The following is a 25,736-nucleotide window of genomic DNA, read 5'->3' on the forward strand; positions in this document are numbered from 1 at the left end:
GTTTTAGGAGTTGATTCAACATTCTGTTTTCCATTCAAACCAGCCTCCTCTGTATGCCTACTGCGCCAGCACTGCAGAAACAAGCCAATCTGGATTAATAAAAGGGGGTCTGGGGGAATTCAGGGAATTAGGTGCTTATTAAATCATTGGTGGAACAGGTGGCAGCTGGAGAGGCAGGAGGCTTCCAGTGGAATTGCTGAGTTCAAGGACATACCAACACACCACTGTGTCCCCATCCACAGATGACTAGATTGTGGTACACACACACACACACACACACACACACACACACACACACTGGAATACTACTCAGCCATAAAAAAGAATACAATAATGTTATTTGCAGCAATGTGGACGGACCTGGAGATCATCATACTAAGTGAAGTAAGTCAGACAGAAAAATACCATATGACACCACTTATACATGGAATCTAAAAAGGAAAGTTACAAATGAACTTATTCATTTATAAAAGAGAGACAGATTCACAGACATAGGAAAGAAACTTATGGTTACCTGGGGGAAAGGGGGTGGAGAGGGATAAACTGGGAATTTGAATTTGCAGATACTAACTGCTATATATAAAACAGATAAACAAAAAGATCTTACTGCATAGCACAGGGAACTATATTCAATACCTTGTAATGGCCTATAATGACAAAGAATATGAAAAGGAATACATATATGTATAAATGAATCACTATGCCATACACTAGAAATTAACATAACAAGGTAAATTGACTATACTTCAATTAAAAAATAAAGACAGCATGTTAATATTTAGTAGGTCTACATGAGCAGGGTGTGAAAAAGAAGAGAAAAGTTGAGTATATAAAAAATCAGTGTGTTCCAAGCTTCTCTGATGAACTAAAAAAAAAAGATTTGCTGTGGCTGACACTGCCACCACCATGACTACTATCCGGTGCCCAGGACTGTCATGACTGGACACTGGGACAGAGAGACCAGACAGGTGGAACCACCACCTTCCCACAACCTTGCTCTCAGCAAAGACAGCAGCAGGAAGACGGTCCCCATCGCACCTCCGCCTTCCAAATCCTACACAAGCGCGTCTGTCTGGCTGCACCTAATGCACTCTAGCTGCAAGGGAGTCCAAGAAGGGTGGTTTCTGGCCTTCCAGCCTCCGCACTGCAAAAGGCACACTGAAGGAGGACCGAGTGGAAGCTGAGATCCAGTGCACAGTATGCAGTGCAGATGACACGGCAGGAGTTGGTGTCTCCCCCCTCCACACCCCTGCTGCCGTCAGAACGTTGGGTCTCTCACTCCCAGCACGTGTCCTCTGGTTTATTTTTCTTTCCATTGTTGTGCCACCTCTAGAGCCGTAAATCACCCAGTGGACTTCCTGGCCTCAGCAGGTTGACGTCCTCTCTGTTGGGAAGTGGAAGGAGATGGGGTGGCTGGCTCCCTTTCCCACTAATATTCCCCAAAGGCCCATTTATTCCATATACAAATTTCTTTTTCTTTTTGCATAAAAGGGAATTACCTCTTCTAAGAGAAAATGGTTAACTCTCCAACTGACTTGGACTTTCCCTTGTGGTACTTAAAGACGCGGGCCTTTCCAAGGATGGAACTTCCCCACACAGAGTCCCCCCACCTCCCCGTCCCTCCCTCCCTCCGTCTTTCCCTCTCTCCCTCTCCTTCCCTCTCCCTCCAAACATGGAGCATCTCCCCCAAGAGCCTCCCTGCTGTGCCTTCCTTCCTTAGGTTTCAGGTCCCAGACCTGGAGCCTAAATAGCGTCCCCACCTTCAGTGGGGCGGGGAAAACAGGCTATGCCTCGCTGCCTACCCCTACACGTCCTGCGGAGGGCGTGGAGGTGATGGGAATGCTTGGAGGACATAAGGTGCAGTCCCGACTGACCTCCCTTGACGCCAATCTTCCCATTCAATTCCATTTCAGGACTCCCACTAGAGGGAGCTAGACACCCACCAGTCCCTTCCAGGTGGCTCCAGCCTAGAGGAACATCCACATCTCCCAGGGACAAGAAGTTCAGACGAATGAGATTCACGGGAAGAGCATTTCCACATTTGCAAGGCACCTGTCATGCTCCAGAGGTCATCAGGTCCCCATTATTCTGTCCAGAATCCTTCATTTCTTCCTGGTCCCCCAGGGCCCACTGGCATCAGAAGAGAAGGGGTCTGGCCTGGATTACTTTCTTTGATTCAGAGCTTCCCTGTGAAGAAATGAGGGGTCTTTCAACTCCCCTGGCATACTTTCAGGGTGCCTTGGGATCTTAGAGGAGGGAATTTAAACTGAGACAGATGACCCTCCCTCACTCCGACCATTGCCTAAGTAAGGGGTGTGGCTGGGTTGGGGGAAACATGGTAAAGGGAACACGGGACGAGGAGAGTTTTGCTGTGGTCTCCTTGGAAAGTCGTTTCCTTGCCCTCCTAGGAGAGCCTCCCAAACTTGTATCCTCGCTCTCACCCTTGCTCTCTCCCAGGACCTGGGGAGGGAAGCTACAGCCCTGGGAGCTGCTATGCCCACTTGGGCCACACAGGGACGCTATGTCAGGCAGATGCTGCACCCCACCTGCCTGAAGAGAGACCAGACTCCCCTAGGCCTTGAGAGGCTGAGACCCCATCAAACCAGCCCTGGGGGCCAGTCTCCCTCTTCACTGTCCAGCTGGCTGAGCTGAGAACCCCCCTTGACTGCTCAGCTCCGTGGGAGTGAGGTGCGCCCTTGCAAATGGAAGCCTCCTGCTAACTCCAGGATGCTTCCCAGGATTGTGTTCCCCAGTCTCTCCAGACCCACCCCCAACCTTGGCCCCTGAGCAACCTACTGGGCTAGACCAGTGTGTTGGCGGGGAGGGGGGATTGCAGACAGAAAAGAAGCACAGCTGTACTCACAGAGAGAGAGACAAATTGTCACCAGAGTGCTAAGCGCTATGTCCAGCTGTGCTAAGGGTAGTGTGTGTGTGATGCCAGCAGGTGTGGGGCCCTGTGGTGGGTGCTACAAAGCCCCAAACAAGAGCAGTGCTCGATGGGGGGGAGGAGGGTATAACTCAGTGGCACAGAATGCTTGTTTAGCATGCATGAGTTCCTGGGTTCAATCCATTAATAAATAAAGTAGAACACGCAAAGAAAAAAGAAAACCTTAAAAACTAATAAAAAGTTTTTTAAAATCATTAAATGTTAAAAGAAAAAGCAGTGTTTGAACACTAAGCCTGGGGTGATGCAGGTAAACAAGGGGCTCCAGGCTGCCCCATGAAGGCAGGCGAGTCACAGGCAGGAGCTGGTGTGGTGACAAGATGGGAGGTGCAGCTGGACAGCTAGACAGGGGTGGGGAGGAGATGTAAACTAGGTTAAGGAGACTGGACTTTATCCAGAGAGAAATGGACAACCAGGGAGGTTTTAGGTGGTAATGTGATCACAAAGCATCCAGTGATGGGAATGTTCTGTAACTGCACTGTCCAGTATGGAAGCCACCAGCCACATGTATCTGCTGAGCACTTGAAATGTGGGTACTAAGACTAAAGAATTGAATTTTTAAATTCTATTTAATTTTAATTAATTTAAACAGCCATACTAGCCATGTAGCTAGTGGCTACAATATTGATCAGTGCAGCTCCAGAGGAAGGACTGGAAGGAAGACAATTTGGAGGCAGGGACACCAGCTAGGAGGCTCTGGAAATGGTCCAGGTAAGAGAGGATAAGGTCCTGAAGACAGCGGCAAGGAAATGGAGAGGAGGACAAGGATGCTAGAGATAGTTAGTAACTAGAACCAGAAAGTAAGTTGTGATGAACTGCAAGTGGTGACAGAAGGCGGGAGCACCTGGGAGGACTCCCAAGGTGGCCTGGGTGATTGGATGCTTGCTGTATCATCCCTGAGAACAGGAACCCAGGGTGAACAGACATGGAGGAGATGACAAGTTCAATTTTGGACAAGTGGAAACTGAGATGCCTTGGGACCTCCAGGTGTCAGGGCATCTAGGAGGCAGCTCTGTATGTGGCTCTGGTGCTCAGGAAAGAATTCAAGCTGGAGATAGAGACTGTCAATCACTAGCAGTCACAAACTGGCAGCCCGTGGGCCAGCTTTCACCACAGATGGAAGTTGGGATTGGCTCACACTATTTTTTAATAGAGCCTACATTTAAAAATCAGTAGAATTTATACCATATGATCCAGCAATCCCACTCCTGGGTATATATCTGGAGAAAACTCTAATTCGAAAAGGCATGTGCACCCCAATGTTCATAGCAGCACTATTTACAGTAGCCAAGACATGGAAACAGCCTAAATGTCCATCAACAGACGACTGGATAAAGAAGATGTGGTGTATAAATACAATGGAATATTAGCCATAAAAAAAGAATAAAATAATGCCATTTGCAGCAACATGGATGGACCTAGAGATTATCATATCGAATGAAATCAGACAGAGGAAGACAAATATCATATGATATCACTTATACATGGACTCTAAAAAAAAGGATACAAATTCTATTTACAAGCCAAAAACAGATTCATGGACATAGAAAATAAACTATGGTTACCAAAGGCAGGGATAAATTAGGGGTTGAGGATTAACAGGCATACATTTCTGTGTATAAAATAGATGGACAACAAGGACCTACTGTGTAACACAGGGAACTATATTCAATTTCTTGTAATAACATACAATGGAAAATAATCTGAAAAGCAAATATATATGTATGCATATGTATAACTGAATCACTTTGCTGTACACCTGAAACCAATATTGTAAATCAACTATACTTCAATAAAAAATGTAAAAACAAATAAGTAGAATTTATATAAAAATCTGGATTTCCATCTCCTCTTGAACAATCAGAAGACCTGACACCATCAGGCCTGAATCTCCTCATGTAACAGTCATCTCAAGTTGCGTAGCCCCCCTTCCTTAGAGGGGGACCCTACGTTTCCCGCCCAACCCTGGTGGGCACTGTATTTGACCACCCTATGGCAGATTGTTTCAAAAGAAACTCACAACCATCTCCATCCCCCAGGCCCCTTTACAACATGACTTTGCCACTCCTTTCATCAAGAATCTTTGAATTTCCACTATTTTGGTGCAGCCATGGAGCCAACATGACACCTCCATCCATAATCGCAGCAGAGTTACAATTAAAGTTCAGCATGTGTAATATGATAAACCACACCCAGGTAAACTCAGATTAGTCTAGTAAAACATGACCAGCCTTTCAGCCAATGCAGCCAACTTCTCCCGCACCTTGGCCACTTGGTCCCCACTCCTCAGCCAATAGCCCAGGCCACTGACCCTAGTGTCTAGGTCAGTTCATTTTAGGCAACAAGGCTGTGGACCAGCTGTAGAGATTGGTAAAAGCAAAGCAAGCAAAATAGCTGTTCAGGGAAAGGGCTTCCTTTGTCACAGCCATGCTAAAGGGAAACCACCCAAGATCTGTTGCGTCTTAGGAACCACAGGGTATGGTGAACTTTGGGTAAAATAATTGTGGCAAAATGGAAATTCTGAAATCACATTTGCATCCTGTATAAAATTCTTGTACATATTTGGCCATTGCTCCATGCAGAGATTTGTTTCACACTAAGTAGTAGTTCCGAAATGTGTTTTTTAAAACCCTCTTTGGGAAAAAAAGTGAATTTAAATTTAGTAATGTGGCATTACAGTCCTTGGAAATAAAATTAATTTTATACTGTTGTTCTGACAAAGCAAAGGAAATGCGTTGTCTGAAGAGACATGAGCTAAGTTTTGGTTTTGTTTTTTTTTTTCCAAAATTGTTCTTCTCTTCCAAAGAGAAGGTTTTAAATGATTCCCCAAAGCATGTTGGTTGGAATGGTGGTCCCGTGGGATGCTCCTTTCAAAAAAGGAGAAGGAGGGGGAAAATAATTCTTTGGTCAAATCTGCTGGGAAGTGCTCTGTGCTTCTCTCTGATTCATCATAATATTGGCATATTAATGCTTCTTACAAGAACTGCAATAGAGAAACCTCTTTAACTTTACTTAACACAAAGATTCCCATATTTATGACCACAGAACCCTTTATTCAAGTAACACAAGACCTTTACTCAAGTTGCAGCCAGAGATGTTTCCATTAAAGTCCCTTGAGGCTGGAGGACCATGGAACCCACTTTTAAGAAACACTGCATTATAACTCAATCACTTTGCTGTACACCTGAAACTAACTTTGTAAATCAACTATATCTCAATAAAGAAAATTTTTTTTATTAAATAAATAAATAAATACAATTTAACATTTAAAAAAAGGAAACAGGAACACTGCCTTAGCCACTGGGGGAGGGAAAGGGAGACATCGCCCCCTGCTTTCTACCAAATGGTTTTGAAATATTCATCGTTTCTCTCAAATGACAAAGAACGAAATATTGTTTCTACTTTTAATTCATTCCCCTACAGTTCCTGTAACATTTGGTATCTGATAGAGACATTTGAAATGAAAAGATACATTCAGATTTGGGAACCAACAGGCAGCGAGATGTTCCATCCGCCTGCCACCTGTGCATTTGAAGCGGTTTCTGCTCGCACTAATTCCACAACCTCTGGCCCGCCCTCCCAGGTGCTGGAGCGTGCTGTTCCAATCTTCTGCCAACCACACAGCTCTGCCCTCTCCACCCAGCTTGCACACAGCGGGGGGAAAATGTGCTAATCTGTTTTTTCGTTTGTTTGTTTTTGCGAACCCATGAAGAGTGATGTCTAAAGAACTGACAGTATGTGGCAAAATCTAAAAGATGAGCCTGACAGTATCTGAAAGTCTACCGACTAACCCTCTTAAACTTTGCTGTCATTTCTCTAAAGGTTCCATTCACACCGGCAGCCTATTATAGGATCAAACTCCGAGGTGCCTCAACTAGGTTCTAGCATGTCTCTGGGAGTTAACACATTTTTTTCACTCGAGAGAACTGAGGGGCTATGATGCATTTATAGTTTCTGCCTCCTCCCCACTCCGTGATCAAAGATGAAATTTAAGGGACGATGCTCTGCGTTTAAAAATCTGTTTCCTCGCAGCCCTCTGTGTGCGGTGAATGAAATAGCAAGAACCCCTATCCTGTTGGAGCTGACATTTGAGCAGATGGCTCAACCAGAGACGTTTCCAGCTAATATGGTGGCTTGTCATGAAAGCCAGTCCAAAAAGGAGGTATATCTACCTTTAGCTGGGTCGTTGTTTTGCAAGGAAGAGGTTCAAAGTCATGAAAACAGGTAGGTTCACATGAACTATCCACTGTGAGTAAAGAGATGCTGTCACGGGGGTAAAGGAGTTAGGCTGCCGCGGGGGAAAGAGACTCTGCAGAGAAATGGGGTGGGCCTGGAGCCCCAGGATCTCCCCCTGGACAGCAGAGGCACCACCATAATGGCCCTCTGAAGCATGGGGGAGATCTGCACAAGGCACAGTGACTGCAAGAGGAACAGAGGGGACAGTAAAGAGCAAACATTAGGCACACTCTTGTGTTAAAAGGCACCAAGTTAATTAAGTCACCGCACAGCTTGGAACCCTAACATGATCCCTCACAAAAATACATCTTCGTGGGGAGGGTATAGCTCAGTGGAAGAGTGTGTGCTTAGCAAGCACAAGGTCCTGGGTTCAATCCTCAGTACCTCCACTGAATAAATAAATACATAAATCAATAAGTCAATCAATCAATTACCTGCCCCACCCCCCAAAAAAGCAAAAATAAAAATAAAAAGAAGGGCCCAGGGCCTAGGGGCAGGGAGCCACCTGCTTCACCGGAAGATCTGAGGGGGCAGAGGCTGAGCCTGGGGAGAGGAGGAGCAGAATGGGAATCAGAGCCAGAGGGGATCAGGGTCAAATGGTCAGGACAGAGGCTGTGAGGATGCCAAGCAGCCGGGGCTCATGCTGTTGGGTGAGGCTGAGGGTTGTGGAGGTTTGGGTGCGTGGGCAGCTTCAAGGGGCGGGGGGCGGTCCAGGAGACTCCTCTCCATCCTCCCCTCCCGCAGCCTCTCTGTAGAACTCAACCCTTCATTCATTCAACCCATATTTACTGAGCACCTGCTATGTGCCAGGCACTACGACAGTCACTGGAGAGGCGGCAGGGAACAAACACATTTGGCCCTGTTCTCTCGGAGCTTACGAGATGTCCGAGGAGAGACACGAGACGTGTAACTGGACACATGGATGGAGACTCCCAGGGGCTGTGGAAATGCCTGACAGGGATCCCCAGGCCTTAAGGAGGGCAAGGGGCCAGCCGAGAAATGGAAGGAGGGGTGGAGACAGCTTCTCAGAGGCCTGGAGGACACGATGGAGCTGGACAGAGACGACGAAGAGAGGGAGCAGAAGCCCAAGTAGGAGCCTGGGAACCACATTTTGGACTCCGTCTGCGACCAGTGAGAATCTATTTTGAGGGCTGGGGTGGGGGCATTAGACAGGGAGGAGCTTGACAGGCTACTCCTTTTTACAAGACCCCTCTGGGGCCCATGGAGCAGGGTGAGCCAAGAAGCACCGATGGACATGGGGGCTGCGTGAGAGGTGAGACTGGCGGCCAGAGATGGAGCAAAGCTCTCTAAAAGGTAAAATGGACCACATTTGGTGATGTGCAGGGAAGGAGAGGGGAGGACAGCTGCTGGGAAGGAGGTGGTACCATGTCCTGGGAGCCAGACAGGCTAGGAGTGAAGATGGTGCACCAGGAGCAAAGGTCTTCCCTCCATGACTTGCCGCCCCTCTAGTTCATTAAGCTCCTGACGCACCAGCCTCCTTTCAGTTCCTCAGACGCACCAGTCTCATTCCCAAGGCAGGACCTTTTGACCCACTGTCCCTCCGGCAGGAACACTCTGCTCCAGCCCTTATTCTGGCTGGATCCTCCTCACTGGCCAGGGCTTGACTCAGATGCCGCCTCCTCCAGGAAGCTTTCCATGACTACCTCCACCTAAACAACCTACAGGTCTCCATCCCATTGCCCTGTTGTATTACTGTCTGCAGTTACCTCGTATATTTGTTCACACATTCATTAAATGTCCCCTCCCACCAGAACAACGGAGGCTCTGAGAGCAGGGGCCTGTCTCATTTACCATGTATTCTCCTGTGGCTGCCAGAGAGGCTGCTGAGTAAATCACGGCAGAATGGACCAATGTATTAATGCCGCATTCAGGACCTGGGTGAGGGTGGGGCTGCACCTCTCAGAGGCATGCACAGAGATGGTGATTTCAGCTCCAGGAGAGGGGGAGAGCACCCAGGGCAAGAGGGCAGGGCAAGAGGAAGGCTTCCAACAGTCCTGAGGCATGTGAGCCCTGGGCAAGGAGAGAGGAGGTGCTGGCCAGGACCCCCAGACAGAGGTGAGACAGGGACAAGGGACAGCAAGTCTTGCCAAGGGCACGCAGAGCTGGGAGCCGGGGAGCCTGGATTCAGACAGGCAGGCACTCCAGGGCCCAGCCTCCCACAAGCTGAAGTCCACACCATCTCAGGAGTTTCTGAGATCCCATTTCACGAGTGACGGAGAGGATTTCAGTTACCCAGTGAGTGGCAGACCCAGGGTGTGAACCCAGTATCACTCTGGAGCCTACAGTCTCAGCCTCCCCTCTCCACGTCCCGGAGCTTCTTTCAGAGCTGCCCCAGAAGCCATGGGGATGGCTGTGAAGAGGAGGGAGAGGTGCCGGGAGAGCAGCTGAGATAAGAACAGAAAAGCAGGTTCAAGCAAGCATCCAGAGGTAGATCTTGACCCACCAGAGCCAGTGTAGACAGAAGGCAGGCTGCAGTGGAATGAGGAGTGAGCAGGAGGCCAGGACGGAAGGGGGATGAGGGATGCACAGCAGAATGGGTGACTTTAGAGCAGTTTAGCTGTAAAGACGAAGCCAGACACAGGGTAGTAACTGGAGGAGCCCTGGGTGCAGAGGAGGGCTATTTTAAGATGCAAGAAACCTGAGTGTTTTGAAGTTGGAGCCAGCAGGGAAGGAGCAGTTAAAGGAGCATTAAAGAATCAAAAGTGAAGGGGTGGGGGTGCCAAGGAGGACAGTGCATCTATGGGGGCTAGGGGAGGCTCCTCTCCGGGGACACATGGGAAAAGCCCCTGGAGGCGCCAGAGGAGGTCTGGGGACAGAGTGGAGGGAGTTTGTCCGATGGCATCTCCTTTCTGTGAGAAGTAGGAGGTGAGGGTATCTGAGCAGAGCGTGGGAGATGGGGGCAGGTGGGGGCAGAGGCAGGGTTGAGAGGGCATGGTTGGCAGTTATCAGCGTCGGAAGAGGGAGCTGGCCAGACTCAGAGAGGGTCCTGCAGGGTCTGGTGACCATTCTTGGTGCCACCAGTCCACCCAGGGGTGAAATGTTCTCTGGGGGCACTCAGCAGCCATCCAGGGCTGAGGTTCCACCAGGAGGGCCTTGCCAGCTCCTCTTCTGCTTCTGCTCTGCCTTTTAGTGGTGGCCTGCCAGGGTGGCCCCCTCAACCTCCTCCTTTCTCCCCCCAGCCTGGTCCCTTCCCACAGTTCCATTTTCTGTCTCTAGCAACACCACTGCCCAGAAGTCTCTGTGCTGAGCCCCAGCCTTATACACTAATTGTCCACCTTGGATGTACCCGAGGTGCTTCAAACTCAACACATCAGAACTGGACTTACTGGCCACCCTCTCTGCCTGTGACCCTACCCACCCCACCCCCAACGTCTGCAATAGCCATGTATCTGTTTATGCCCACCCTCTGTTCTGTTCACTCCAGGACAGAAACGGGCTTAGATCTGGTGAGGAGACAGTCTCCATCCTTTGGGCCCTGTGGTTTGGGGTGTCTGAGTAGAGAATGTGATCAAGATCTAGAATATTCCATACTCGCAGCAAGTTCTTCAAGGTTAGGACAGTCACAGCTGCTCCTGTGGTTTGGCCTGAAGGACCTGGGAGAGGACCCCCGCCTTCCTGATAGATTTGAACTTGAGAGGCCATGAAGCCAACATCCTGCCTCATGTGGAGGCTGAGACTAACAACACGCACATTTATTGCACCAGGCTCTGCGCTGGGCTCTCTACACGTGTGGATCTCATTTCGTCCTAAGGAAAGATGCAGTAGCTTGGCACTGCTTTTCCCCACTCAAAAGAGGAGGGACTTGAGCCACAGAGGAGTCAAGCACTTTGCCCAGGTCACATAGCCAGGGAAGGGTGTGCCAGCACAAATCTAGCCGGTGATGTCAAGTCCTTGCTCCAACCATCAGACTACCCTGCCAGAAGCTGACACAGGCTGCAGACCCAGCCACGGGAGGCAGAGGGGCCAGGCTTGCTCTCACTGTCAGACCCGAGTCAAAGCAGGCCTGAGGCCAGAACTACCACTGGGCTTTGCAGTCATGTGGGCCAATAAATTCCCTTCTGTTCAAGCCAACTATCTTTTGAGTTTCCTGTAAAGTCAGACCAAAAAATCCTAACTGATAACATAGCCCCTCACTGGGTGGCAGGCATCACCACCCCCTCACTAATTCAGAACAGGAACTAGGGCTTTGTTCTCCCCCGCTTCCCTCTCCCTCATCTCTCACATCCAACTAGTGACCAAAGCCTGAATCCCAAACATCGCTTGGATCTGTTCCCTTTCTTTCCATCCTAGTCCAGGCCACCATCATCTTTGCCGGGTTTGGACCACAGCCTCCTGGCTGGCTCTCTACCTCTAGCCTACTCCCACCCACAGATTTACCCCTAATTCCCTAAAATTCAGATCTTACCATGTCAATTCCTGGCTTAAAACCCTCCAGACACCTCACTGCCCCCAGGGTAAATTCCACTCCCTATCAGGCTGCTACCCCTCTGGTCTCACATCCATTCACACTCCATTCTACCTACCTGCTTCAAGGGCACCTCCAACCCTACACCCTTCTGTGCCTCTGCCCAGAACATTCTTCCTCCCCTTCTTTGCCCCATAAATGCCCGTTGAGTATGGCCACCACCTCTACAAGCCAAGCCAGTCACTCTTTACTCTTGGCTCTGACAACGCTGGACACTTCTTATTGCCAGTGTTAACTTCAGTCTTGTGAACAGTGCTCTTTACAGGAGTGTGAGCTCCCTGAGGGCAGGACCTCTGTCTTATTCATCTCATCCCCAGCCCCGGGGACCTGGCCAGCACAGAGCCGTCACTCACTAAACACTCATGGAAAAGATGAATAAACGAAGCGTTCCCAGGAACTGGGTGGGTGGTTCTACACCTCTCCTCTGGGGATGGCCAGCTTTGGAGAAAAACTAACAAAAACAACGTCACATGATAATTGCAGTGTAGAAAGCCTTTTGTCTACAGACAAGCATACTCCATATTTGATCCTCATGACATTGTTACCTCCATTTCATGGATTAAAAGAGTGAGGTTCAGGGAAGTTCACAATGTAGAATTCAGTGCACACGTCCACAAAATCCCCTCATTTTGAGGCACAAGCTCTGGCCAGACTGTGATCAGAGCCCCCCATGTTATCAACTGAGTGGAGTGGTGTTCTTGCCCTCACTGGCCACAGAGGGGCAGCCAAGTGCTGGCGTGCGAGTCACTACCCCACCTCCCACCCACCCACTCTTGGAAAGATTTGGATCTGGGTATGGAAGGGGAATAGCCAGCACTGAGAAGAGACCAGGGGAGATGGGCTGTGGTTGCTACTTCAGAATCTGCCAGAAACATTCCAAACTGGAGGATGTCCCAGGGGTACCACTAATACCAAGAGTCAGGAGCTGGAAACATTGACTGTATACTCCAAACTTGCATTATCAGCATATTTAACAACAAGCCACAGGAAGTAATGGGACATTGCAGTGGCACCCAAGACCTCCAAATGGGGGACAATGACCCACAGCCCTCAGCAGGGACAAGCCAGTGGCCTGTAAGACCATAGCTGCCCTGCACCAGAGACGGGACAGGTGTCCTCAGAGGCCTGGCAGGCAGGGGGCGTGGCCAGCATCTGCCGCACTGAGCATCCAGGGGGTGTGGCCTCTTCAGTGCCCAGAGGGCCCATTCATTCCTGGAGCGCCAATCTCCCAGACCCACACCATGAGCACTTCAGGAGGTTGGATGGGGCAGATCAGAGAAAGCAGCTAACTGCAAGCATCCCGGGTTTAGGTCTCACCACAACCCAGGTTTCTCCCAGGCTGTTGTCTGCACCACACATGGATCAAGGCAGCAGGCGTTCCCCATGGGCCAGAGGGCTGGAGGGAGAGCTCTCTGGGAGACAGACCAGGCAAAGCTCAGGAATCTGTAACAGATAGCCGCCCCAATCTTTGCTGGGAAGGGAGCTGGACCATGTGGAAGCCAAGGAATAACGGCCCTTTCCAGCTCAGGGTGAGATCCAGGGGCTGCGGGAAGGTTAAGGCAAGATGTCCTCCCATCTGTGGCCCCAGCCCTTCTGTCAAGGAAAGTGCAGGCTACTGGGGCTTGCTGGGGTCCAGATGCCCGGCCTCCGTACATGGCACTCAGACTTGCAGCCATTCCCCCACCTCTCACTGTCAGCCTGAGAGCCTGAGATGGCGGGACAGCAGCACCCATTTCTCAATTTTCTAAATTCTTTTCCTCCCCACTCAGTCTGACAGCCTTGACCAGGGTCAGAGTTCCATGGCAAGCATCTCAGTATCTTCCCTCAGGAACACTGAGGTCCCTAGCACATGCCACAGGCTGGCTCTACAAGCACTGAGCTGAAAGGGAGAGTGAAGGCAGGAAGTTGGATGAAGAAAGCCTTTACCTGCCCCTTCTTCTCTTTCCTCCACCCCAACACCCCCAGCCCTGCCTGAGTGCCTGAGTAAAAATGATACTGGGGGCACAACCCTTCCCTCCAGCAAATCTCTCTACATCCCTGACACCACCCAGACTTGAACCCAAAGGCCAATCCAAGTCATCACCCTGACCTCTGATCCCTCTGCTCATTCCACTTGGATTCTTTTCCATACATGTATATTCCAGCTGACCCTCTGAGCTCACCCCCACCCTCAGCCAGGAAAACTGAGCCCAGCTGGCTGCGGAGTTGCTGTGGCATCTGGAAGGCCATTCCCAGCAGCAAGAAGGTATCTAGCAAGGCCACTAAGAAGTAAGGACAGGAGGGAGGACATGGAGGTGGGGGTAGTTGGGGTTCCAGCCCCAGAAGCCATATGCCAAATGTGTGTGAAGGGTCATTCTTTTGGGAGGAGAGTCTATATTTTGCATCAGCATCTCAAAGAGTGGTGAGAAATCAGGGAAAGGGAGGACAGAGTAAAAGGGGCCACCCAAGGAGTCCTTCTCACTCAGGGATGCCGCCCCCACCCACTGAGCTCAGAATCAATCAGGAGCCCCAGGGACCATTTCCAGCTCTGTCATTCACATCATGTTACTTTCTTCTCTCTGAGCTTTCCTATTTGTAAAATGAAGGGTTCACAGCGGACTGTCCCAGCTGGGGAAGGAGAAAAGAGCACAAGATGGAGATGGGAGAAAGGATGGAAAAGCAGCAAAGGTATGGGGCAAGGGGGTGGGTGAACCCAGGTACAATAAAGAGGGGGAATTGAGGACACAGCAAAGGGAGGTGGGGACTGTCCCTGGGTCCTGCCTGCTGCCCTTGTGCTGGGAGCAGTCACACACACACACACACACACACACACACACACACACACCTCTCACTGCCCTGGCCAGCCTTCTCTCCAAGGGGGTGGGGGCGGTGTGCCTGAGGTGAGAAGTCCACAGCTCAGCGAGGCCAGTGTGGCACAGCTGCCCAGGATTAGCACCAGATCCTGGGCTGCTCTGAGCAGAGATCACACGTCGTCAGCTTCACAGCTGCTTAGCTGCACCCTGCCCACTCCAGCCCCTTGCCCCTCCTCAGCCCCTCCTCACAAGCACTCACTCCCTTGCGCCCACTCTGGTCTCTGCCAGAGGGAAGCGGGGACCCTGCCTCTGCCTGCCGCTTGTAGGCAAGGGAGGGGCTCTAGAGTAGGAGGGGCAAGAGAGGTCAGAGGCACCTCCAGTAAACAGCCCCACCCACAGAAACCTCCTGGGGCCCCCTAGGTACAACCTGGAACAGAGAGGAGGGACAGAGAAGACTTCCCTCACCAACCCCTGTGGCTCTCTGCCCAAGGCAGCCTTGGCCTAGAATTACCTTGTCTTTTGGCCACCCAGGCCCTTCCCTCCAGATGGCTCCTGTCCTTGGAGAGACAGAGGCAAGAGGGCCAGATGGAGACCCCACAGCTGGGACTCCTCAGCCACAGCTTCCTGGAGCAACGTGCTCCTGAGGCCCCTCAGCTGTTAGGAGCCTTGTCACCTACCACACACACAAACACACACACACACACACACACCCCCAAAGCTCCTTGCTCTGGGCTACATGCATCCTGCCAACTTGTGCAGGGGCTGGGGGAGGAGGCCCCATCCCCCAGGGTCATCCAGGTCCCAGGCTCTGCCCTGAAATTCACTCCCATCCCTGCCTCAAGAGGGAGGCCACAGTGAGGAATCTTACTCAAATCCCCTCCAGGGAAAAGGCTTCCAGAAGGAGAGAAGGAAGCAGAAGCCAGAGGCCTGGATTGTCTGAGTTTCTGTGGAGGTGTCTCTCCTCAGCCTTCCAGTGGGATGGGCAGTGCTGGGGGTGACACCAAGTTGGGCCTTAGTACTAGGTTGGGCTGGAGCAAAGTTGGGTGGCGTGGCTGCAGGGAAGAAGGGCCTCACAGCACACTGTGGCCCCTCCGGCCTCCCTGCTCCATGGTCTGTCCTGCCTCCCCCGCTCCCATAGTAACAGTGATCTAGAAAAAAAGCCTTGGGTTGGGGCCGCTGCTACAGGAGAGAGACTGGAAGAGGGAGGGAGGGGCAGCCTCTTCGCTCAGATCCGGCACACCTGGGGTAGCTGCAGGCCCCACCCTGTGGGCTTCCAGAGGCAAAACCGGAGTCGCTGAAAAGCTGGGGGCTCTGTGGCTGCGCCCAGAGAGCAGTGCCAATACGAAGGCTACGGCCTCCTGCGCCCCGAGGCCGGCGCTGCGGCTCTCGCCAGCGAGGGCTCTCACCTGCGCGTGCGCGCCAGCATCGCGGCGGAGGGGGGCGCCGGGGCTCCGTCCGCCGCAGCCGTCGGGCGCCCGGGGCCGCTCCCTCGCAGTAAGGCGCGGAGTCCGCGGGTCGCCTGGAGGCTGCGACCCCCGAGCGCAGCCAGGCGTCTAAGAGTCGTCTTCGCCTCCGCTGGCGCCGCTGGGCTCGGCCTCCCGGGACGCGAGCAGCTCTCGGGCCAGCAGCGCCGTCAGGCCCTGCGCGCGGAGCAGGAGACCGCCGCCCAGAAACAGGACCCCGCAGAGCACGAGGAGCGACAGCACGCCCAGCACCGCTGCCTGCAAGGCGCGCGGCCCCTCGGGGGGCTCCGGCTGCACCCCCGACTGGTTGCAGCAGGAGCTCAGCCAGGCGGCTCGGGCTGCGATGCCCGCCTGTGAGCCGTTCATGCTTCGGTGCCGGCTGCCCAGCTGTGCTCGGGATCGCCAGATGTGCGAGAGTCCCGGCCGGGCGGGCAGGCTGCGGCTGCGTCGGGGAGGGACCCGAGGGGCGGATCCCAGGCGCTCTGGGCCCCCACCCCTTGAGCAGAGCGCTGGGGCCCTTCCTAGACAAAGGGCTCCTCCAGTGCAGATACGGCCCACAGTCACGGCGGGCGTCGCTGTGCTTCTCGGCCCAAAGGCTCACAGACCAACGCATGCAAATCTGGCGCATGCACCCAACCAGCCAAACCCAGGAGTCCTGTCCCCAGGGCTCTTCCTCCCGCTTGGCAAAAGAAGGAGCAGACCCTCCCTCAAAACCCTGAAAAGATCTTCCAGACCGCACCCCAAATGCTGGCTAGGGTGCTGCCCCCGCTGAGTGGGACACAGGACCATCCTCAATCCTGGGCTTCCTATCCCTGGGCCAAAGACCAATACTGCTAGGTGGCCTAGGTGGCCACTTGGACAGGAGGCGAAAGAGCAGCCTCCAGAACCTTAGTGACGCGTGGCCTTTCTCATCCACCATCCCCTCGGGAGCCTCCTAGGGCTGGACAAGCAGGCCCATGCCTCCTTGGCCCCAGGGCAGGAAGATGGAGGGCAGGGGGCACTTTAAGACCCACCCCCACCCCTCTGCTCATCAAGGACTTGCTTCCCATCTCTTAACCCCTGAGGACCTCCAGAGTTCTCCAACTCCCCAGTGCCCCAGAGGTCAAAGGTAGGACATCACAAAACCTGTCATGAAATAGCACACAGCCAAGAGCAGCCTGGAATGAGAAAAAATATGCCAACACCTCCTGGCCATCCCTGCACCTACATGCTCCAGGACAAAGGACAAGACCCCCAATCCACTTCTCCCTTAGCACCCCTGCTTACACTCAGTTCATTCAATCTGGTTAGAACTGGCCCAGATGTAACCAAAAAGCATTGTAGGGGGTAGGGGGGTATAGCTCAGTGGTAGAGCACATGCTTAGCATGCACAAGGTGCTGGGTTCAATCCCCAGGACCTCCTTTAACCCCCACCCCACAAAAAAGCATTCTAAAATATGGAACAATAAAAAGCACACAAGTGTGAGTTATCAAAGCAATGTCCTAACAACGGCAAAGGCCAGCTCAAACTGGAAGGGTCACTGGACACTGGACAAGTGAGAGCTGGCCAATCTCGACAGAGAGAGAGAGAGAGAGGGAGAGAGAGAGAGAGACACCAAATCAAATGAGCTTTTTGGTGCAAGTGGGGGCCTGGATGTGCTCAATGAATAGAGAGGAGAGATCTTTGGGGGTGCCTGAAGCAAGACCAGGTAATATAAAGGACAAGGATGTCATAGCGTCCTTAGGAAGGGAGGAGAAATACCACAGTCATATCATATCCCAAAGCAGCAGATCCTGATCTGTGTCCTCATTCATGGGACTGACTATGGTCACACTGCTTATGTGAATGTCCAACAAAGTACGAAATCAGTCAGCTTTAATCTGTCTTTAATCCCATCCACCCACTCCTCTCATCTTGGAATGTTGCCCTCCACATACCCCCATGTCCCCATAGGTCTGCCAGAAGTGTTCATGTTTCAGGGCAGAACGCCAGCCAAGGGACAGATGGCTCAACCTAAATTCACATTCTCAATTTTATTCACCATCCTAGTGACGACTCCTCTGTACAGTGAAGGAAAGGGGACCCCCCCCACCAGGGGAGCGGAGAGACCATGGAGGCCAGACTTGACCCACAGTGAAGGTTAAGAGGATGGCCAGAGACTGGCAACCACAAAACAAGGAAGCCAGCAGTGGCCCTTCCAAGTCTCATCAAGGACCCAGAGTGGGTTCCAGAGCCCCTAAGGGCCTAACAGTATGGTCCTCAGAAGCCAAGGTCCACAAGCCATCAAGGCGCACGCAAGGCCCCAGCAAGGCCTAGAGGGCTAGGGTGTCTTTGATGAGCCTGCGCATGGTGGTGGTGACAGAGGAGCCCAGGGCGTCGGTGATCTGGAAGGAGATCTTGTAGAGGTAGGGCTGCACGTCCCGCAGGCCTGTGTCAAACACATTGTCCAGCTCGGACTGCGTGGGCATCTTGGGCAGGTACTCGTGCCGGTTCATCACTTCCACTATGTTGATGATCTTCTCACAGAGCTTCTCGCCCACCTTCTCCCGGCAGATCTGCCGCTCCTGCTCCGTGGCCAGGGCCACCACGTGCACCTTGACGGTCCACACCTCCCAGGGGATGCACTCATCTGAGAAAGGCCAGCGAGACTTCTTCTTCTGATAGAACTCCAAGGACATCTGCCCCAGCCCGTCGCCCCCGGAGTTGCGCAGAGCATCCTGGAGAAGGAGGAGCAAGACACGAGCAGGCCAAGGCCTGTGAGGGGCTCTCGCCCTGTGAGAGCCTGCTTCCTATGCCCCATGGACGTGCTCTCCTGGCTTGGTTAGTCCTTCAGGGAGGGCGGGGAATGAGACCCAGAGAGTAAAGGATTTGTGTGAAGTGATATAGCAAACTGCCGGCCTAAAATGGAGTGGTTCAAGCAAACCAACGAAATCTGCTTGCCCCACTCCTCCAGCTTTGCTCAGAATTGATGTCTTTAAGCCCGTATTCTGGGCCAGGCACTCTACACACACAGTCCAGCCCCTTCCTCTCCACAACTCTGGGGGGCAGGTACAGAACCTCCGTTTCTCTGAGGCAGAATGAGGCTCAGGGTCCTGGCAAGTTACTTTGCTAAAGTCACAGGCCAGTGGATGACGACTGCACCAGGGTTTGAATCCAGACTGACTTTAAATTCTTGCTTTTCACTTTACAAGAAGGGGCCTCTTTCTCCTTCCACAACCCCACTCCTTTGGCCCCCATCCTTCAAAACGTTTTATTTTTTTCTCCAAAATCACCTTCTCTCCAAAATTTCCTCCTCTCCAGGCAAATGTTATCTGCCTTCTCCGTGCCCAGTTAAGCCCAGCCCTACTTCATTCACTCAATGACAACCTTAACTCACAGTCTCTCAAAGAAAAGCCCAGTGATCCCTCATTAGAAAGACAGAAGCCAAGGAGCAGAAGTAGGACGTGAGGGGAAGGACAGACCAGACCGGCCTGCTTCTCCCTCTCTCCTCTGAGAAGCAGGTGGGACCACCTGGTCCAGTACCTCTGCCTGTCACCGCCATGGGGTGTGGTGGCCGCACACTCCTCCTAGTACAGCCGAGACCCTAAAGCACCTTTCCATCTGCGGGCCAACCCAGAGGGTAAGGAAGACTCTCTCAAGTCCTAAACTGCCCATCAAGGAAGGAGACTCTTCTTCATGGACAAACCAAGCTCACATGACCCCGCTGACAGTAACGCTGGCTACCACTTCTATAAGCTTTCTGCATGACGGCCTCAGGCACTTGGCTCATTTAATCCTCCCAGTGTATACGCCCTATGAAGTGGGTATAATTATCATTCCAATTTTACACACAGTGAATCTGAGGCCCAGAGGAGTGGCGTAACTTGCCCAAGGTCACACCCTTGCTGGGTGGTAGAGCCTGGCTCCAGAGTGTGTGCTCTTAACCACTATGCTCCACGCGCCTCTCACGGGCATCTGGAGGACAGAGGGCTGAGAACCGCTGCCTCCTTTGCAGGGGGATGGGAAGCTCTCTCCAAGCTCCAAGGGACCGGGGGGCTGGGGAGTGGGCAATACTGTGGCCTGGGAGAGGGGTCACCCCCTGCAAGGAGCGTGCAGTGCCCAGCACAAGGTAGGGGCTCTCTCAACTCATGTGGACTGGAAGTCAGACAGACAACCCTCCATCTCTGTCTGACCCCAGGCAGGGCACCTTAAAAGAAATTCCCTTGGTTACTTGAAAATCTAAAATGACACATTCACTGAAACAGTGAAACACTGAAACCTCAAATGAAGATAAAATTAAAAACCACACCCCTGGTCCCACCTTCTGAGGCGACCAACCTTAGCAGCCTGGTGTGCCCCTTCCACCTTCTCTGCACCCACACAGGCACACACAAACACGCACCAAGCTCCCCAAGGGATGCTCTCTGGGAGTTTCATATGGGAAAGGCCCAAGTGGAAGCAGAGGAAAAGAGAAGGTGTCAGCAGAGAGGGCTGTGGAGTCAGAGACAGGGTCAAGAGCACAGGGGCAATGATCGCCCAGGAGACCTGGCCACCAAGGCCTCCTGCTCTCCTTCTTCCTCAGTATTTTTACAAGGCCCCCTCGCTGCCCCCCACCAAGCTCTCCCCACCCAGAGGAGCTCTGAATGCACCTTCCTGAAAGAACCTGACCTGCACACCCAGGAAGGGGAAGTTGGTCTGACAGCCAGCCAGGGGGACAGCACCCAGGGAACACCCGCAGCCCACCATTCCACCCCCTTACCCTGAACTCCCCGACGACCTTGCGCAGGGCGCGGTCCAGCTCCTCAGAGGAGACACGCACGTAGGTGAAGTCGATAAAGTCGCAGTCAACATCCTGGGTGCCCACGGTGCCAATGGAGTAGGTGCCCTCCTTCTTGTAGTGGAACTTGCCTGTGCTGCGGTGCAGAAGCACTGTGTGCAGCACGGCCAGCATGGCCTCCTCCACCTGCCGCCCCTCCACCGACACCTCCAGCACCTCCGAGCGACAGTTCATCTTGTAGCCAGTGGCCCACAATGGGATGGGGACGAGAGTAAAGATGAGGGAGCTTCACCCCACCCAGGGGCCACCCTGCAAGAGGAGCCAGGTCAGAATGCCAACACCTTCTGAACAACCTGTGTGTTGCCTGTTCACTCCCCTCCAGGCCCGGCCCCGCCTCACCTCACCCCCACACCCTTCTCTGCGCTGCAGCAGCACGTGCCAGCCAACAATCAACAATCCTAGACTCTCGGGGTCAGATAGGAGAGCTTCGATTTTAGTATATGTGCTGCCAAAGTAAGCATGGAGGAGAGCTTCAAAGTTATCAATTCAAACAACCAGCCAGGGCTTGAATTCTGTGACGGTATTCAGTGCATTTTACAGCACCTGCACACCATGCAACACCTGTCAGCTTCTACCCTTAAGACTCCAGGATAGAGGAGAGATAGGCAGGTAAACATTACCAGAGTGGTGAGACTACACAGTGGGACTAAGAAGAAAAGGAAGATTGGAATTTGATTCCCTGGGACCCTGAATGACCAGATTAAGGCATTTGAACTCTGTCCTGCAGGCAGTGAAGGGTCAGTGCATCACTGTCCAAGATCAAATTTGTGCATCCAAAAATTAACTCTGGCTGATGGGCAAAGAATAACTCTTCACGATTTTGGGGTCACAAACTGCTTTGAGAAGTCAGGAAAAGCTAAGAAGACTAGACTTTAACATCTGACTGACACATGTACATACCAAATCTCGCACATTTCCAGGGCCATTCACAGGCTCTTGCTAAAAATTTGTCAATCTAAGATAGAAAGGGCTGGGCAAGGAATTCAGTGAGAGGCCCCTACAGTAGTGACCATTATCGAGATGGCACAGTGGGTTGTGGGAGAGTGAAGTGCAGAGTGTGGGGGTTTTCTCGTCCAACCGTGCTGGGTTTGAATCCAGGCTCCCCTACATCTTGCTCTGTGACCTTAAGCAAATCTCTCAACCTCTCTAAGTCTATTTTCTTATCTATAAATTTGGATCGCTATGAGGATTAAATAAAATAACACATGTAAAACACAGTGGAATAGGGGTTAAGAGCAGTGACTTGAAAGCCAGACAGCCTGGGTTGGAACTCCACCTCTGCCAACTGCTCACTGTGTGATCTTCGGCAAGCTGCCTAATCCCCACATGTCTCAGTTTCCCTAGTCTATAAAAAGGGGATGTTAACAATAGCTACCTTGAAAGGGTCATCTGGAGGATGGGATGAATTACATCTGTAAAGCACTTAAAGCAGTTCCTGACAAGCAGTAAACACTCAGTATTAGCTGCTATAATTATGACATCTTTTTTGCTGAGAGATGATGCAAGGCTACAGGACAGGACTGGTGGAGAGAGTGAGAAGGAAATAATAGACTTAAGAATCAGACCTTCAAAAGTAACTAAGTATGAGCCCAGAGGGAGAGGGTTCAGCTAACACACCTCCTCTGACAGAGAATTCACTACCTCTCACAGCAGGCCACTCCATCTTTAAACAGCTCAATTCAGTTATCCTTTTTACTGAAGGAATCTGTCTCTTAGTGCTTCAAAACATTAGTCTTAGTTTTGCTTTCAAGAGTCACACAAAATAAGGGGGAAGAGTATATATAGCCTAGTGGAAGAGTGCGTGCTTAGCATACGTTCAATCCCCAGTACCTCCATTAAAACAAAGAAGTAAATAAATAAACCTAATTACCTCCCCCCAAAACAAACAAAAAAGTCACAAAGAATAAATCTCATCTCTTTTCCATAAACAAGCCTTTCAGATAGTTAGAGGCAACTTTTCCATCACCCCCTTACCTCTTCTACTGGTTAAGAGTCTCCAGTCCCCATAAACATGCCAGCTTGACATCACATCTTATCTCCTCAGGATCTGGCAGCTCTCTTGGAAGTGTATTTGTTTGTCTGTGTGCCCCTAAACACAGGGCAACTGTCCTCAGATTGCTCAGAAATCAAGCTGGCTCTGCCTGTCACTTGGCAATCGGCCCAGAGCTACCTGTACTATCAGTTAGCTTTTCACAGATGTTACTCTTGTCCAGGCTCTCCAACTAGGCAGACAAGCCCTTGAGGGCAGGGAGCGTATCCTATTCATTGCTGGAATCTCAGTACCTGGTTCCTAGTACAAAGTAACTGCTCAATTCATCCTGACCCAGGAATGGTTGCTGGATTGGTTTCTCCTACACCCTTAGGCTGAGCAGGGCGCTCTTGCTCATTTCTGCCCTCTAGTTAAACTCAATCTAGCTGTTTCCCGTCTAAAAACTTCTAGCTCTGGTCCGGCTCCCCTTTCTTCCACAACTTCCCCCTCTCGTGTCCCAGTAATTCCCAAACAAGCCATACATCTCTTCACTTTTGCCCCAAACCCAGGCTCTTCCCTCATTCTCAGCGCTATGCTAGACTCCACTACTCCAAGAAGTCAGTACTAACCCAATCCAGCCTCCTTCCCAACGCAGCCATCTTTGGTCTGTGATGAGTTTATCTGCTCCCTCACGCCCGCCCCCGATGAGCAGGGGAATTCTCCGAGGCAGGGCCTGGGCAGTCTCGTCCCTTTGGTCCCCCCAAGGCCCAGGTCTGCAGAGCACAGGAGCAGAGGCTGACGCCTTCTCTGAGCCAGGCTGGAGCCCAGAGCACCCCCATTCTCACCTTACGAGGGCAGGCTGGAGTGCCGGTCACTCAGGCTGGATCTCGCCCTTCCTCCTCCTCACGCCCAGCTACGCCCTCCGCAGGTGCGATCCCCGCAGGTACGCCAACCTCCGCGTGTGCGATGAACCGCAAGAGATGAGCTGAAACCAAAAACACAAAGTTATTCGGCTCCGCATCAAGAGACCCCGGCGGGACGAAGGAAGGACTTCCCGCCCGGGTCGGGTTTCTCCTACCGCGGCTCCCCGCGAACCTCCACGGTGCCAGGACGCGGGAGGAGCGGACTCCTCCAGGTCTCGGAAGCGGCGCCCCGCGCCCGGCCTGGCAGGGCCCAGGAGCTCGAGGCGCGCCCGCCCTCGCACGGAAAAAGGGGGCAAGCGGCCAGAACGGACCCGTACCTGCCGGAATCCCGGTCCGGGACCCGCGGGCCACGAAGCCACCCTCCCGGCAGGCGCCAGTTCCCCTTGGCAGGAGGCGGTGCCGGCGCCGGAAGACCTGCCCGCCTCAGCGAGCCCGGCCGGTCCCACCGCCCCATGGGCCTCCGGCGGGGGCGCCGGCACGGCTGGCCGAGCCCTGACACCAGTGCGGCCGCCCAAGTCGTCTTACCGCCACACAAGCGGAAAAACAGAGCCCTATGCTGCTTTATAGTTTGAATGATGCCTTTTTCTTGACTATCTTTCGGATTTTAAGATTTGATGGTGAGAAATATCCCCCTCAAGTGGACGAATCCATTAACTCCCATCACCGAGAATGTTGTTGTGTTTCGGCCGGAACAACTCACTTCCGCCATAGAGATGAGGGAAGGAGAGGCCTGATGGGCTCTGTGCTGCCTCCCTTAGGCTGAGAGGAGTCATCGGCGGCGAGCCACTCCTGGGACGGAGACGTGGTCCCCTACTCTGGACTCAGAGGCCTGGAAGGGGCACCGATCCCCTAAGATGAAGGGCATGTCATTCGGAGAGGTGCCCTGGAGATGAGCTTAGGCCAGTGTTCTGTGCATTATGCTGAGTGGTCGGCAAAACTTTAGCTTGTTCAATATGCGTAATAGACAAGATCCCTGGCCGGAAAAAGATGCTGGATAAAGGGTCGTAAATTTACTGTGTTATCTTCACACAGGAGCATTTCTTGGTGCTCTGCCATGACCGATCTGGTGACAATTCTTGTAAAGCTTGTGATTCTGCCATTGCCTCTGTATCTCTTGACGTCATTCATCTGTTCTGATTTCCTCCTCTATAAATGGGAAGCTGTTGCGAGGATCACAAGAGATAATTCATTGAAAAGCCTTTGTGAATTGTAAACTGGTTTTTTTTGTTTGTTTGTTTGTATGTTTTTAACGGAGATACTGAGGATTGAACGCAGGACCTCGTGCATGCTAAGCACAGGCACTCTAACCCATCCCTCCACCCCCAAATTGTTATACAAATATGAGTGTATATTTGTACAAATATGAGTACATATTTGTGCTGTGTAACTTTCTGGGAGCATATTTGGTTCTCCATGTAGACTATAAGCCCAGGGCAGCCAAGGATTTGTCAGTTTCTCTGTTAATGCCCAGAGTTTGGCATGCCCCAACACCAACAGGAGACACTCCTGTGTTGTTTACTTGCAGATTAAGATGCTCATTTTCCTAACACACACTTCCTCTCCCAAAATCATAATAGATAACATTTACTGAGTGGACTGGAAAGGGCATGATTCTATGTGCTTTATGTATATTAATTAATTTAAGCCTAATACCAATCAATCCTACAAGGTAGATAAAGAAATTGACACTGAGAGATTGCACAAGATCACTCAGTAAGTGGTAGAGGCTGGGGCTCAAATACAGGATTCCTTACCATGACAGAAGTTCTCTTTCTGGTTTCCTCACCCTCACCCTCCCCACCCAACACCTACTCTCTGGTGGGGAAGTACCACTTTTTTACTGTGTCCAATTTCCAGCTACAGGATGATTACTGAATGCAGAGTCCAGAATGAATGAAGGATTACATTTTGATCATCAGAGGTATAGACGGGTGTCAAATACCAGTACTGGGTGACCCCAGCATATCCCTATCACCCACCCACCATTTAGGCATCCCCTCTCCCACCCAGTTCTTCCAAAACCCCTACACAATCCCTTCTTCCACCAGGCTACACACCCTCCCATCTGTTCCCAACCTCTTCTTTCCTCCCCATAGTTCCACCCTTGTGCAGCCCTGGTCTCTGGTT

At 51.9% G+C, this 25,736-nt stretch overlaps 2 protein-coding genes across 4 annotated transcripts; both read right to left on the reverse strand.

Moving 5' to 3' along the window:
- Nucleotides 1-316: 316 nt before the first annotated feature.
- On the reverse strand, nucleotides 317-16,334 carry SMIM41 (small integral membrane protein 41). Of its 2 annotated transcripts, none has more exons than XM_031682966.2 (3): nucleotides 15,865-16,334; nucleotides 2,053-2,187; nucleotides 317-1,384 (listed from the first exon to the last, which is right to left on the reverse strand). In XM_031682966.2, the coding sequence occupies exon 1, from the start codon at nucleotides 16,285-16,287 to the stop codon at nucleotides 16,012-16,014; it is 276 nt and encodes a 91-aa protein (XP_031538826.1). In that variant the 5' UTR covers nucleotides 16,288-16,334; the 3' UTR covers nucleotides 317-1,384; nucleotides 2,053-2,187; nucleotides 15,865-16,011. The 2 variants fall into 2 exon arrangements, with proteins under 2 accessions (XP_031538826.1, XP_031538825.1); XM_031682965.2 differs by having other exon boundaries at nucleotides 1,944-2,187.
- A 1,581-nt stretch (nucleotides 16,335-17,915) lies between these two features.
- Nucleotides 17,916-24,066, reverse strand: ATG101 (autophagy related 101). 2 transcript variants are annotated; one of them, XM_006203004.4, is made up of 4 exons: nucleotides 23,927-24,066; nucleotides 23,532-23,671; nucleotides 20,640-20,966; nucleotides 17,916-18,618 (listed from the first exon to the last, which is right to left on the reverse strand). In XM_006203004.4, exons 3-4 carry the CDS (start codon nucleotides 20,889-20,891, stop codon nucleotides 18,214-18,216), a joined length of 657 nt encoding a protein of 218 aa, XP_006203066.1. In that variant the 5' UTR covers nucleotides 20,892-20,966; nucleotides 23,532-23,671; nucleotides 23,927-24,066; the 3' UTR covers nucleotides 17,916-18,213. The 2 variants fall into 2 exon arrangements, with proteins under 2 accessions (XP_006203066.1, XP_072828869.1); XM_072972768.1 differs by lacking the exons at nucleotides 23,532-23,671; nucleotides 23,927-24,066 and adding an exon at nucleotides 22,692-22,803.
- Nucleotides 24,067-25,736: the final 1,670 nt, after the last annotated feature.

Source organism: Vicugna pacos, chromosome 12 (assembly GCF_048564905.1).
Source record: "Vicugna pacos chromosome 12, VicPac4, whole genome shotgun sequence".
In the NCBI taxonomy this organism is placed as follows: Eukaryota; Metazoa; Chordata; class Mammalia; order Artiodactyla; family Camelidae; genus Vicugna; species Vicugna pacos.

What these genes read in the sequence shown, in the direction of transcription:
- SMIM41 (XM_031682966.2), bottom strand. Translation starts at nt 16,287, where the DNA reads ATGAACGGCTCACAGGCGGGCATCGCAGCCCGAGCCGCCTGGCTGAGC.
- ATG101 (XM_006203004.4), bottom strand. Translation starts at nt 20,891, where the DNA reads ATGAACTGTCGCTCGGAGGTGCTGGAGGTGTCGGTGGAGGGGCGGCAG. An exon ending in AGGTCGTCGGGGAGTTCAGG is followed by an intron (nt 18,619 to 20,639) that starts GTAAGGGGGTGG and finishes CTCCTTCTCCAG; the next exon opens with GATGCTCTGCGCAACTCCGG.